The sequence below is a fragment of the Hyperolius riggenbachi genome, chromosome 7 (assembly GCF_040937935.1).
Source record: "Hyperolius riggenbachi isolate aHypRig1 chromosome 7, aHypRig1.pri, whole genome shotgun sequence".
NCBI classification, from domain to species: domain Eukaryota; kingdom Metazoa; phylum Chordata; class Amphibia; order Anura; family Hyperoliidae; genus Hyperolius; species Hyperolius riggenbachi.
The window spans coordinates 1735065-1748900 of record NC_090652.1 but is presented as its reverse complement, the minus strand read 5'-3'; the positions used below and the strand labels follow the sequence as shown (position 1 = coordinate 1748900).

The window sequence follows — 13836 nt, the reverse complement described above, 5'->3', positions numbered from 1 at the left end:
TGTGAGGTACGGTAATTACAACTTACACACGATTCCAGGGTATAACTGCCACCACCACTGGTATGGGCCAGTGGACCCAACTGACTGACTAGCCCTGTGAATAAAAACGGTTAAACACACTTTATTCTGTCTAGATATCAACAATAGTAGTAGCGTCTCTCCAGAGACCTGGGATCAGTTTCTGTGTATGGCTGAAAAGCAGGGTGGAGGGTGGAGGGTGGAGGACTGAGGGAGTGGTCCCTTGCAAACACTTTTGAACAATGCACACCTTTGGGTGGAGCCTCAAGTACAGCCCAGGGGTTGGACAGGGGTGGTGAGCTCCCTGGGGGGGTGCTCTATGCCCACCAAATATGACATTTGTCATATCTCAGCTTACGCTTTCCGCACACACATGACCATCACATATTCATATTTCTCAGACTAGGCCAGTTCATATGATACCAAACTTGGGCATGTTTGCATGCCCGGTTTGGTATCATATGAACTGGCCTAGTCTGAGAAATATGAATATGTGATGGTCATGTTCAGTCCTCCACATTCCATCTATATGAGAGCTGTCTGGTGCTAGCCAGAGGACACATGGCTAGCGGCCATCTTGATCGGCCATCTTGTCTGAACTTAAACAAAGGACATTTTCCATTTTGCTTGGATTTTAAATTGAGCTGAAACAAAGGACTTTACCAAGGAACTTTGATTCTTCCCACTAAAGGACATCTTTCCATGAAACTAAGTATTTTTTCTCCCTTTCTTTTATTTTTCATACTGGCTAATAATGTTTCAATAATTGTTGATTTTAATAATTGTCTGTATATATTAATTATTTATATTGCTGTGAATAAAGACTTTACTAAAGTCATTCACTGTCCTGCTACCCTATTATTTAGCATACACAGGAACTGAACTCAGGTCTCTGGAGAGACGCTACTACTATTGTTGATATCTAGACAGAATAGAGTGTGTTTAACCGTTTTTATTCACAGGACTAGTCAGTCAGTCGGGTCCACTGGCCCATACCAGTGGTGGTGGCAGTTATACCCTGAAATCGTGTGTAAGTTGTAATTACCGTACCTCACAGGCTCCCTTCTGGTCGAGCTGCTGCCCAAATTTCTGTCGGTTTCTGCGCAAAGATCACGACCAAAGCTTACATGGTCTGTGTGCTGAAACCGATTGGAAGGCAATTTGCGGTCTGACCACTAGGGCTCCTGTGACAGAGGGGTCTGTAGGGTCCGCCTTCCACTCAGTGGTCACCACGGTGCGCGGGTCTCCTGTCCTTCCTGCACATTACTGAGTGAGGGGTCTGTAGGGTCCACCTTCCACTCTTTGGTCATCAAGGTGCTGCAGCTCTCCTGTCCTTCCTACATGTTACTGGGGGAGTGGTCTGTAGGGTCCGCCTTCCACTCCCTGGTCACCAAGGTGCAGCAGCTCTCTTGTCCTTCCTGCACATTACTGGGGGAGGGGTCTGTAGGGTCCGCCTTCCACTCAGTGGTCACCAAGGTACGCGGGTCTACTGTCCTTCCTGCACATTACTGGGGGAGGGGTTTGTAGGGTCCGCCTTCCACTCTGTGGTCACCAAGGTGATGCAACTCTCCTGTCCTTCCTTCACATTATAGGGGGAGGGGTCTGTAGTGTCCGCCTTCCACTCAGTGGTCACCAAGGTGCGCGGCTCTCCTGTCCTTCCTGCACATTACTGGGGGAGGGGTCTGTAGGGTCCGCCTTCCACTCTTTGGTCATCAAGGTGCTGCAGCTCTCCTGTCCTTCCTACATGTTACTGGGGGAGAGGTCTGTAGGGTCCGCCTTCCACTCCCTGGTCACCAAGGTGCAGCAGCTCTCTTGTCCTTCCTGCACATTACTGGGGGAGGGGTCTGTAGGGTCCTCCTTCCATTCTGTGGTCACCAAGGTGCGCAGGTCTCCTGTCCTTCCTGCATGTTACTGGGGGAGGGGTCTGTAGTGTCTGCCTTCCACTCTTTGGTCACCAAGGTGCAGCAGCTCTCCTGTCCTTCCTGCATGTTACTGGGGGAGGGGTCTGTAGGGTCCGCCTTCCACTCCCTGGTCACCAAGGTGCAGCAGCTCTCCTGTCTTTCCCTTACTTCACTGGGGGAGGGGTCTGTAGGGTCCTCCTTTCATTCTCTGGTCACCAAGGTGCGCAGGTCTACTGTCCTTCCTGCACATTACTGGGGGAGGGGTCTGTAGGGTCTGCCTTCCACTCTTTGGTCATCAAGGTGCTGCAGCTATCCTGTCCTTCCTGCATGTTACTGGGGGAGGAGTCATGTCAGTATAGAAATCTGTAATCTGAGTACTGACATAATATCCAAACTGTAGCTCCGTCTCTGTACCCAAAACATACCTAGAGGTTTGGACAGACCAATGACAATTAAGCCACCAATTATGTTATTTTAGTATGCAACAAGAAACCATTATTTAGAATTAAATATGCTTGAAGAGGACCTGTAGTGTCATACAGTACAATGCTTTAAATTATTCTGATACTTACATTTACAGTAATTTTCCTGTTTTCACTATCAGAAACACTTCCTATAGCTATATATTGCTATATATTGATGTGTAGCCCCTCCCCCCAGTGATGTCACAACCTAGGCGGTTTAGCTATAGGAGACCAGGTTTATTATGTACTGGCTTTGGAATTCTCAGAAACAAACATTCAGTAGTGATGCAGCTGCCAGCAGCGAAGATGTCACCACCTAAAATTAATTTCAGGATATAAATCAGGGTAAGGACAGATTTTACAACGGGCAAACACCGACTTCATAATTAATGTTTATTGTAAAAAAAAATGTTGTAGAACAAGTATGGCAGTTTTTGTCAAAACAGAAAAGAAAATATTTCCAGCGTCCGATCATGAATATAGCGCAGCAGTATTTCCAAACAAAGTCAGGGCTGTGTGTGTGTGGAAGAGAAACAGATTTCAGTGATTTGCAAATCAGTAAAAGCCCACGTTTACTTGAAAATACTACAAAGACAAATGTTGAAACCGAAAAATTTATATTATAATAAAATATATGAGATGCCAGAAAATGGATTAAAAAAGTGAGAAAAGGGACAACAAAGGGTCTGTAAAAGTCAAATAATGCACACAAAACTCCTGGTAAAACATCTCAGACGACTGAGGTTTCTTATTAGCGGGTCAGTAACAGGACTGGGTGTAAAAAATGCATCTTGGAGAAGCTGAGCCTCCCAGACAGTGAAGATGGGGAGGAGGACACCAGTATGTGAAACACAGAATTGGCAAATAGCGTAATCATTCAAGAACAACATTCTCCAGTGAAAAAACTGGAAAACATTTGGGGATTTAATCATCTTCAATTCATTATCAATAACATTTGTAGAGAATTGGAAGAAACCACTGTGTGCAGGAGACAAGGCCCCATGCCAGTACTGGATGGCTGTAATCTTCAGGCCCTCCTTTTAATACGAGCAGACAGGATTCTGTCATGCATTGGCTCAGGACCACTTCTGAAAAACATTGTGTCTATTCAGTAACTGCAAATGCAAATATACACATGATCCGAAAACATCCACGCCTTCTCTGGGCCTAAAGTCGTTCAATATAAACTGCAGTGAAGTGAAACATTCACAATGCTTCATCATCATCACAGTGGAAAAGAGGCCCTGTCCCAACTTAATTGAAGTGTGTTCTTGACATCAAACTTAAAATGCTTGTATATTTTATCAGTACACAATTTTATTTCTCAACTTCAGTATTTGTGATGTTGTTGGGTCTTTGTAATATTTTCAGATAAATATTACATTTTCATGGCTTGCAAATCATTGTGATATTTAAACATCGTTCCAACCCTTTTTTAGGAAATGGGTTTGCTCTAAAAAGTACAGTCCTGGACAAAAGTTTTGAGACTGTCAAAAATATGAGTTTTCACAAAGTTTGCTGCTAAACTGCTTTTAGATCTTTGTTTCAATTGTTTATGTGATGTACTGAAATATATTTATAAGCACTTCATACGTTTTCGAAGGCTTTTTTGACAATTACATGAGATTTATGCAGAGAGTCAGTATTTGCAGTGTTGGCCCTTCTTTTTCAGGACCTCTGCAATGCGACTGGGCTGCTCTCAATCAACTTCTGGGCCACATCCTGACTGACAGCAACCCATTCTTTCATAATCACTTCTTTGAGTTTCTCAGAATTAGTTGGTTTTTGTTTGTCCACCAGCCTCTTGAGGAATGACCACAAGTTCTCAATGGATTCAGATCTGGGGAGTTTCCAGGCCATGGACACAAAATGTCAACGTTTTGGTCCCCGAGCCACTTAGTTATCACTTTTACCTTATGACACAGTGCTCCATCGTGCTGGAAAATGCATTGTTCTTCACCAAACTGTTGTTGGATTGTTGGAAGAAGTTGCTGTTGGAGGGTGTTTTGGTACCATTCTTTAGTCATGGCTGTGTTTTTTGGCAAAATTGTGAGTGAGCCCATTCCCTTGGATGAGAAGCAACCCCACACATGAATAGTGTCAGGATACTTTACTGTTGGCAGGACACAGGACTGATGGTAGTGCTCACCTTTTCTTCTCCTGACAAGCCTTTTTCCAAATGCCCCAAACAATCGGAAAAGGGCTTCATCGGAGAATATGACTTTGCCCCAGTCCTCAGCAGTCCATTCACCATACTTTCTGCAGAAGATCAATCTGTTCATTTGCCTCACTGTGAGTGCAGCTGAATCCTCTTTAGGAGATGATCCTGGAGCTTGCTGGGCTTTCTTGAACGCCCTGAAGCCTTCTTAACAAGAGTTGAACCTCTTTCCTTGAAGTTCTTGATGATCCTATAAATTGCTGATTTAGGTGCAATCTTAGTAGCCACAATATCCTTGCCTGTGAAGCCATTTTTATGCAACGCAATGATGGCTGCATGCATTTCTTTGCTGGTCACCATGGTTAACAATGGAAGATCAATGATTTCAAGCATCACCCTCCGTTTAACATGTCAAGTCTGCCATTCTAACCCAATCAGCCTGACATAATGATCTCCAGTCTTGTGCTCGTCAACATTCTCACCTGAGTTAACAAGACGATTACTGAAATGATCTCAGCAGGTCCTTTAATGACCGCAATGAAATGCAGTGGAAAGGGGTTTTGGGGGATTCAGTTAGTTTTCATGGCAAAGAAGGACTATGCAATTCATCTGAACACTCTTCATAACATTCTGGAGTATATGCAAATTGCTATTATAAAAACTTAAGCACCAACTTTTCTTATTTCCAATATTTTTGACTGTCTCAAAACTTTTGGCCAGGACTGGATTTAAGAAATGTATTGTCAAACTTAATTAAGTTTGAGGTAACTTATTTTTAGTACTGTGTCTGCTTGCTGAGGGCTGAAACGTTATTTTATTGATGGGGTTCAAACATTTAGACTATGACTATGGTAGGATTAGAGAGTGAGCTCCTCTGAGGACAGTCAGTGACATGACTCTGTACTCTGTAATGTGCTGCAGAAGATGTCAGTGCTATATAAATACATAATAATAATAATAATATGGTAGGACATTAGACTATGACTATGGTAGGATTAGAGTGTGAGCTCCTCTGAGGACAGTCAGTGACATGACTATGTACTCTGTAATGTGCTGCAGGAGATGTCACTGCTATATAAATACATAATAATAATATGGTAGGACATTAGACTATGACTATGGTAGGATTAGAGTGTGAGCTCCTCTGAGGACAGTCAGTGACATGACTATGTACTCTGTAATGTGCTGCAGAAGATGTCAGTGCTATATAAATACATAATAATAATAATATGGTAGGACATTAGACTATGACTATGGTAGGATTAGAGTGTGTGCTCCTCTGAGGACAGTCAGTGACATGACTATGTACTCTGTAATGTGCTGCAGAAGATGTCAGTGCTATATAAATACATAATAATAATATGGTAGGACATTAGACTATGACTATGGTAGGATTAGATTGTGAGCTCCTCTGAGGACAGTCAGTGATATGACTATGTACTCTGTAATGTGCTGCAGAAGATGTCAGTGCTATATAAATACATAATAATAATATGGTAGGACATTAGACTATGACTATGGTAGGATTAGAGTGTGAGCTCCTCTGAGGACAGTCAGTGACATGACTCTGTGCTCTGTAATGTGCTGCAGAAGATGTCAGTGCTATATAAATACATAATAATATGGTAGGACATTAGGCTATAACTATGGTAGGATTAGAGTGTGAGCTCCTCTGAGGACAGTCAGTGACATGACTATGTACTCTGTAATGTGCTGCAGGAGAGGTCAGTGCTATATAAATACATAATAATAATATGGTTGGACATTAGACTATGACTATGGTAGGATTAGAGTGTGAGCCCCTCTGAGGACAGTCAGTGACATGACTATGTACTCTGTAATGTGCTGCAGGAGATGTCAGTGCTATATAAATACATAATAACCATATGGTAAGGCATTAGACTATGACTATGGTAGGATTAGAGTGTGAGCTCCTCTGAGGACAGTCAGTGACATGACTATGTACTCTGTAATGTGCTGCAGGAGATGTCAGTGCTATATAAATACATAATAATATGGTAGGACATTAGACTATGACTATGGTAGGATTAGAGTGTGAGCTCCTCTGAGGACAGTCAGTGACATGACTATGTACTCTGCAATGTGCAGCAGGAGATGTCAGTGCTATATAAATACATAATAATAATAATATGGTAGGACATATGGAAAGGCCTTAAAGCTGCTACCAATTACAAGCCTCCCCCCCGACACGCTCCACCTAGCATCGAACTTGCTGAAGAACTCAGTAAATTCTACTGCAGGTTCGAGTGCCAGGATTCGCCTGCGGGGGACCTGCCACCACCCACTTCCCCTCTGGCACATGCTGACCTCACCTCGAGTCCAAGTTCTCCCCCCTTGGCTGTGAGAGAATCCGACGTCACACATCACCTGTCAACTATGAACTCTAGGAAAGCCTCTGGCCCGGACGGAGTGTCCCCTGCCTGCCTGAAGTCCTGTGCTAGGCAACTTGCCCCTATTCTAACCACCATATTCAACAAGTCACTCCAGATGGGCAAGGTTCCTGCCTGCTTTAAGAGGTCCACCATCATTCCAGTCCCCAAAAAGCAGGGCGTCACTGACCTCAATAACTTCAGGCCTGTAGCACTAACATCCGTTATCATGAAGACCCTCGAAAGAGTTGTCCTGTCCTTTCTGAAGTCCACCACCATGCCCCTCCTTGACCCATTCCAATTTGCGTACAGGGAAAACAGGTCCACCGATGACGCCATCAATATCTGCCTGGAGATCATCAGCAACCACCTGGACAGGCCAGACTCGTATGCCAGAGTCCTCCTCCTGGACTTTAGTTCGGCATTTAACACCATCTGTCCACGCAGACTTCAGGAGGGTCTAGCTACACTCGGTGTCCATTCCAGCCTTCGCCTTTGGATCACGGACTTCCTATCCCACAGGTCACAATCTGTCAAACTGGGCGACATTTCCTCCCAACCACGAACCACGAACATGGGGGCTCCACAAGGCTGCGTCCTGCCTCCAATGCTGTTCTCCCTCTACACCAACAACTGCAGATCCACAGCGGACTCTGTCAAGGTTATCAAATTTGCAGATGACACCACTATTGTTGGCCTTATCACCAAGAACGACGAGAGTGCCTATCGTCAGCAGGTAGACAATATCTGTCACTGGTGCAGAGAGAACAGGTTGGTCCTTAACGCAGCAAAAACTGTGGAGATGATTATCGACTTCAGGAAGCGTGCCCCTTCTCCACCACCAATCCACATTGATGGAACTGAAGTGGCGATAGTTCCCTGCGTCCGCCTCCTGGGCACCACCATCTCAAACGACCTGAGATGGAAGGCTAACACTAGCTCCACCGTGGCAAAGGCCCAGAAAAGGCTCTTCTTCCTCCGTCAGCTGAAAAAGTTTGGCATGCCCCATCAGGTCCTCACAAGATTCTACTCTGCCACCACAGAATCTATACTCTGCTCTTCCATCCTGGTCTGGCACGCTGGTTCCTCCGTCAGCGACAGACAAAAACTCCAGAGGGTCATTAGATCAGCAGAGAGAATCATCGGGAAACCCCTCCCTCCACTTGATCTACTCTACAACTCGAGATTACACACTAGGGCGCTGAAGATAGCCATGGACCCCTCACATCCGGGCCACTGCTACTTCAGTCGCCTGCGTTCAGGGCGAAGATTCCGGGTTATCCCCACCAGGACCACGAGGCATAGGAACTCATTTTTCCCTTCAGCAGTCAATCTCCTGAACTCCACCCACGTCCCACCACCACCCCATCCTTCTTAGGTGCGCAGACGTACTTGGGACTTACGGGCCGAGCCCTCATAGCCTGCCTCCACTTTCTGTTGTATCATGCTAAATGCTATCTGTTGTATCTTGTTAAATGCTTTATCATGTATGTCTCTTGTTTAGTGCACTATTTCTCATGTCCTTGTAGATGTTGAGCTCTGTATGTGCCAAACCCAATTCCAGGCATGATCCTGTCATGCTTGGCGAAATAAATGATTCTGATTCTGATTCTGACATTAGACTATGACTATGGTAGGATTACAGTGTGAGCTCCTCTGAGGACAGTCAGTGACATGACTATGTACTCTGTAATGTGCTGCAGAAGATGTCAGTGTTATATAAATACATAATAATAATATGGTAGGGCATTACACTATGACTATGGTAGGATTAGAGTGTGAGCTCCTCTGAGGACAGTCAGTGACATGACTATGTACTCTGTAATGTGCTGCAGAAGATGTCAGTGCTATATAAATACATAATAATAATATGGTAGGACATTACACTATGACTATGGTAGGATTAGATAGTGAGCTCCTCTGAGGACAGTCAGTGACATGGCTATGTACTCTGTAATGTGCTGCAGAAGATGTCAGTGCTATATAAATACATAATAATAATATGGTAGGACATTAGACTATGACTATGGTAGGATTAGATTGTGAGCTCCTCTGACCACAGTCAGTGACATAACTATGTACTCTGTAATGTGCTGCAGAAGATGTCAGTGCTATATAAATGCATAATAATAATATGGTGGGACATTAGACTATGACCATGGTAGTATTAGAGTGTGAGCTCCTCTGAGGACAGTCAGTGACATGACTATGTACTCTGTAATGTGCTGCAGAAGATGTCAGTGCTATATAAATACATAATAATAATATGGTAGGACATTTATACTATGACTATGGTAGGATTAGAGTGCGAGTTCCTCTGAGGACAGTCAGTGACATGACTATGTACTCTGTAATGTGCTGCAGAAGATGGCAGTGCTATATAAATACATAATAATAATATGGTAGGACATTACACTATGACTATGGTAGGATTAGAGTGTGAGCTCCTCTGAGGACAGTCAGTGACATGACTATGTACTCTGTAATGTGCTGCAGAAGATGGCAGTGCTATATAAATACATAATAATAATAATAATATGGTAGGACATTAGACTATGACTATGGTAGGATTAGAGTGTGAGCTCCTCTGAGGACAGTCAGTGACATGACTATGTACTCTGTAATGTGCTGCAGGAGATGTCAGTGCTATATAAATACATAATAATAATATGGTAGGACATTACACTATGACTATGGTAGGATTAGAGTGTGAGCTCCTCTGAGGACAGTCAGTGACATGACTATGTACTCTGTAATGTGCTGCAGGAGATGTCAGTCCTATATAAATACATAATAATAATATGGTAGGACATTACACTATGACTATGGTAGGATTAGAGTGTGAGCTCCTCTGAGGACAGTCAGTGACATGACTATGTACTCTGTAATGTGCTGCAGAAGAGGTCAGTGCTATATAAATACATAATAATAATATGGTAGGACATTAGACTATGACTATGGTAGGATTAGAGTGTGAGCTCCTCTGAGGACAGTCAGTGACATGACTATGTACTCTGTAATGTGCTGCAGAAGATGTCAGTGCTATATAAATACATAATAATAATATGGTAGGACATTAGACTATGACTATGGTAGGATTAGAGTGTGAGCTCCTCTGAGGATAGTCAGTGACATGACTATGTACTCTGTGAAGTGCTGTAGAAGATGTCAGTGCAATAAAAATACATAATAGTGGAGATTTTAAGTGATGGCTTTGGTGAGGGGCAGTATCGCTGCTTTTAAAATTGAACTGGACAGAGCACACCACTGATGTCTCCGGAGAAGTTACAATTGATTTTGTTGTGCTTAATTTGCCAGGCATAAGTCATCTTTTATAAATAGGTCAAATCACACTAGTGCATACATGTCAAACTCCGGCCGTGGCCCAAATCTGGCCCTCAAGTGGTTTCTTCACTTTGCATTATGTTTGGTCCATTCTAGACCACCAATGAAGAAGCTGTATTGGAGGTGAAGCCCATTAGACACTAGGGAAGGCATTTGGGGGAGGGGGGAGGAAATCACTAGACACCAGGGAACTGTATAGGGGAGGGTGGATGACCTTTAGACACCAGGGAACTGTATAGGGGTTGTAGGAGAGCCACTAGACACCACCAGGGAACTGTATAGGGGAGGGAGGGGGACACTAGACACTAGGGAACTGTATAGGGGTTGTAGGAGAGCCACTAGACACCACCAGGGAACTGTATAGGGGAGGGAGGGGGGCACTAGACACTAGGGAACTGTATAGAGGTTGTAGGAGAGCCACTAGACACCAGGGAACTGTATAGGGGAGGGAGGGGGACACTAGGGAACTGTATAGGGGTTGTAGGAGAGCCACTAGACACCACCAGGGAACTGTATAGGGGAGGGAGGGGGACACTAGACACTAGGGAACTGTATAGGGGTTGTAGGAGAGCCACTAGACACCACCAGGGAACTGTATAGGGGAGGGAGGGGGGCACTAGACACTAGGGAACTGTATAGGGGTTGTAGGAGAGCCACTAGACACCAGGGAACTGTATAGGGGAGGGAGGGGGACACTAGGGAACTGTATAGGGGTTGTAGGAGAGCCACTAGACACCACCAGGGAACTGTATAGGGGAGGGAGGGGGACACTAGACACTAGGGAACTGTATAGGGGTTGTAGGAGAGCCACTAGACACCACCAGGGAACTGTATAGGGGAGGGAGGGGGACACTAGACACCAGGGAACTGTATAGGGGAGGGAGGGGGACACTAGACACCAGGGAGCTGTATAAGGGGAGGAAGGTGGCCAGTAGACATTGAGGTTGGCCCACGACTAGGTCCCTACACTAGTTGAATTGGGATATAATAAGTTGTGTCATGTACACGTTAGAATCTGTTCAGGCTTAATGTTGACATGACAATTCTTTGACCAACAGGAAATGGATGTTCCGAGGTTCTCTGACAGTTTAGAGCTGGAACAGCTACAAGATGAAGTGTCTGATTTAAGGCAAGAGGTCCGGAGGCTGAAGGTGAGAAGTGGGAAGACCTGAGGAGCCCTAAAGAGGACCAGTCCAAACCTTACACTAATACCTGTACACACAGGGTGCAAGGTCATTGGTAGTGCATGGCTGCACCCTAAAGGGCTGTTTCAAGGCCCTTTGGGGATCTACAAAACCCCTCCTAGAATCTGGAAGCTGCCCCTATTTCTGGGCCTTCCCAAGTAGATCACAGGGTAACCCTAGAGGTGGGAGAAGTAAGTCTGGGGCATAAACAAGTTTGTCTGAGGCTCAAATCTAGTTTACGATAATAAATAATTATACCATAAAAGATACATTATCTATAAGGTACTTTCAAATGTTAAGGTTATAAATTAAAGCTCTAGTTTATTTAGCCACCTGCTTACGCATACTGACCTCACATTCCTCGCCACTATAACAGACCTTGTAGGGTCAGGCCTTCAACTTGACCAACAGAAAAACCCTGACCACCCCCTACAATAATTCTGATTGTAACTTTACCAGCACAGTACGAGGGCTGGTGACCAGGATCTCTGACACCCCCTACACAGCCTTCCTCCTGCTCTGGTGGACTCACCCAGCCCTTTCTACAATGCCTGCCTTGACTGATGATGACTCCCCACTGCACCTGGGCCCCAAAATGAGAACCTGAGCCGCTTTGGCTAGAGTTGTGCCTTTTTTTACTGCATTACTTTGGTGTGACTTTTCTACAACATTTGACCTTTCAGGCTCTCTTGGTAGAGGTGGAAACCAGCAAGAAGGTGACGGAAGAGGAGCTGCAGCGGCTGAACCAGGTGAGTATAGCATACAGGTGGAGCTGCATTGTGGAAGATCCATCTCAGCCTGAAAGGTGAGCTCTGGACTTGGATGTTTTGCAGAAAATGTTGGGGCTCCTCTCCGAGAACCGCTGCCTGCAGAACAAGCTGGAGGTGGCAGAGACGGCCCAGAGACAGGCGCACAGCGCGGAGCACGACTACGAGGATGTCATCCACCTCCTGGAAACCGAAATCACGGAACTCAAGCAGCAAGTGCCGGGGAAGAAGAAGATGATGATGCTGGAAGTTAGCCAGGTAACAGAGTATGTTCCGAGGCAGAGACTGGCTTATCAGTGCAGAAGATTCCTGGAAATTAACAACAATGTAACCAGAACTGTCATTAGTAGTAAAGATGAGAAAGAGAGTCCCAAAAATTGTAAAATACAACTTCTGAGTTCTGACTAGGCGTGAGCAGAAATTACGCCTCAGTGTAATTACACATCATAATTCCCATATACGCATATTGTAATCGTCATGCAAAATTTCGGGGAAAGGGGTAATTCATTTTGTATGCAATTATTAGCATGTGTAATTTACGTGTAATTTTGTGCCGAATTTGGCGGTCAATAGCAAAGACCACATACATGCCCTTGCTACAAATGTTGAGGATAGTGGGTACAAGTAAAAAAAAAAAAAAGACCTTGTAGTTTTTGAGAAAATTAATTTTAAAAATTCAAAGAAAAATGGTTTTTAAACTGTCATTTTTTTTAAACCCTTTTTCTTTGCATTTTCATTATTGATTTTCTCAAAAACTACAAGGTCTTTTTGAAAAAATGTTTTGACTTGTACCCACTATTCTCCATAACATATGTAGCAACTTTGGTAGCAATAGTGTGTATGGGGGCTTTGCTATTCACCTCCAAAGTCAGCATGAATTTATGCGTAAATTACACGTAAATTCATGCGTAATTGCGATTGCATATACCAAGTCAATTCAATTAACAATTCATAATTACATAGAGGCGTAAATGTGAAAATGTACGTGTAATTTTGTGTAATTGTAATTAGCTGAATTCAATCATCACTGGTTCTGACATGAGCTGGATGGAGTTTTCTTAAAGAGACTCCGTAACAAAAATTGCATCCTGTTTTTTATCATCCTACAAGTTCCAAAAGCTATTCTAATGTGTTCTGGCTTACTGCAGCACTTTCTACTATCACAGTCTCTGTAATAAATCAACTTATCTCTCTCTTGTCAGACTTGTTAGCCTGTGTCTGGAAGGCTGCCAAGTTCTTCAGTGTTGTGGTTCTGCTATGAACTCCCCCTTCCAGGCCCCTCTATGCACACTGCCTGTGTTATTTAGATTTGGGCAGCTTCTCTCTTCTCTCTTATCTTTTACAAGCTGGATAAATCCTCCTCTGAGCTGGCTGGGCTTTCACATACTGAGGAATTACATACAGGCAGAGCTGTTTGCTGGAAGAAAAGAGCAGCCTGAAACTTCAGTGCATGAGAGCAGGGGGAAAGAAACACACAAATAATCTCTTGAGATACAAAAGGAAGGGTGTATACAGCCTGCTTGTGTATGGATGTATTTTCTATGTGTGGACATACTGTACATCAACCTACTTCCTGTTTTGGTGGCCATTTTGTTTGTCTATAAACAAA

General features: G+C 44.1%; 1 protein-coding gene across 2 annotated transcripts in view; it reads left to right on the top strand.

Moving 5' to 3' along the window:
* The window catches only part of LOC137524050 (syntaxin-binding protein 4-like), a 265426-nt gene that overhangs the window by 144407 nt on the left and 107183 nt on the right, over positions 1-13836 (top strand). For both annotated transcript variants that reach the window (XM_068243473.1, XM_068243474.1), the window contains exons 15-17: positions 11335-11427; positions 12144-12209; positions 12294-12485. In XM_068243473.1, coding sequence (XP_068099574.1) covers positions 11335-11427; positions 12144-12209; positions 12294-12485 — 351 coding nt within the window. The remainder of the gene's footprint in view (positions 1-11334; positions 11428-12143; positions 12210-12293; positions 12486-13836) is intronic.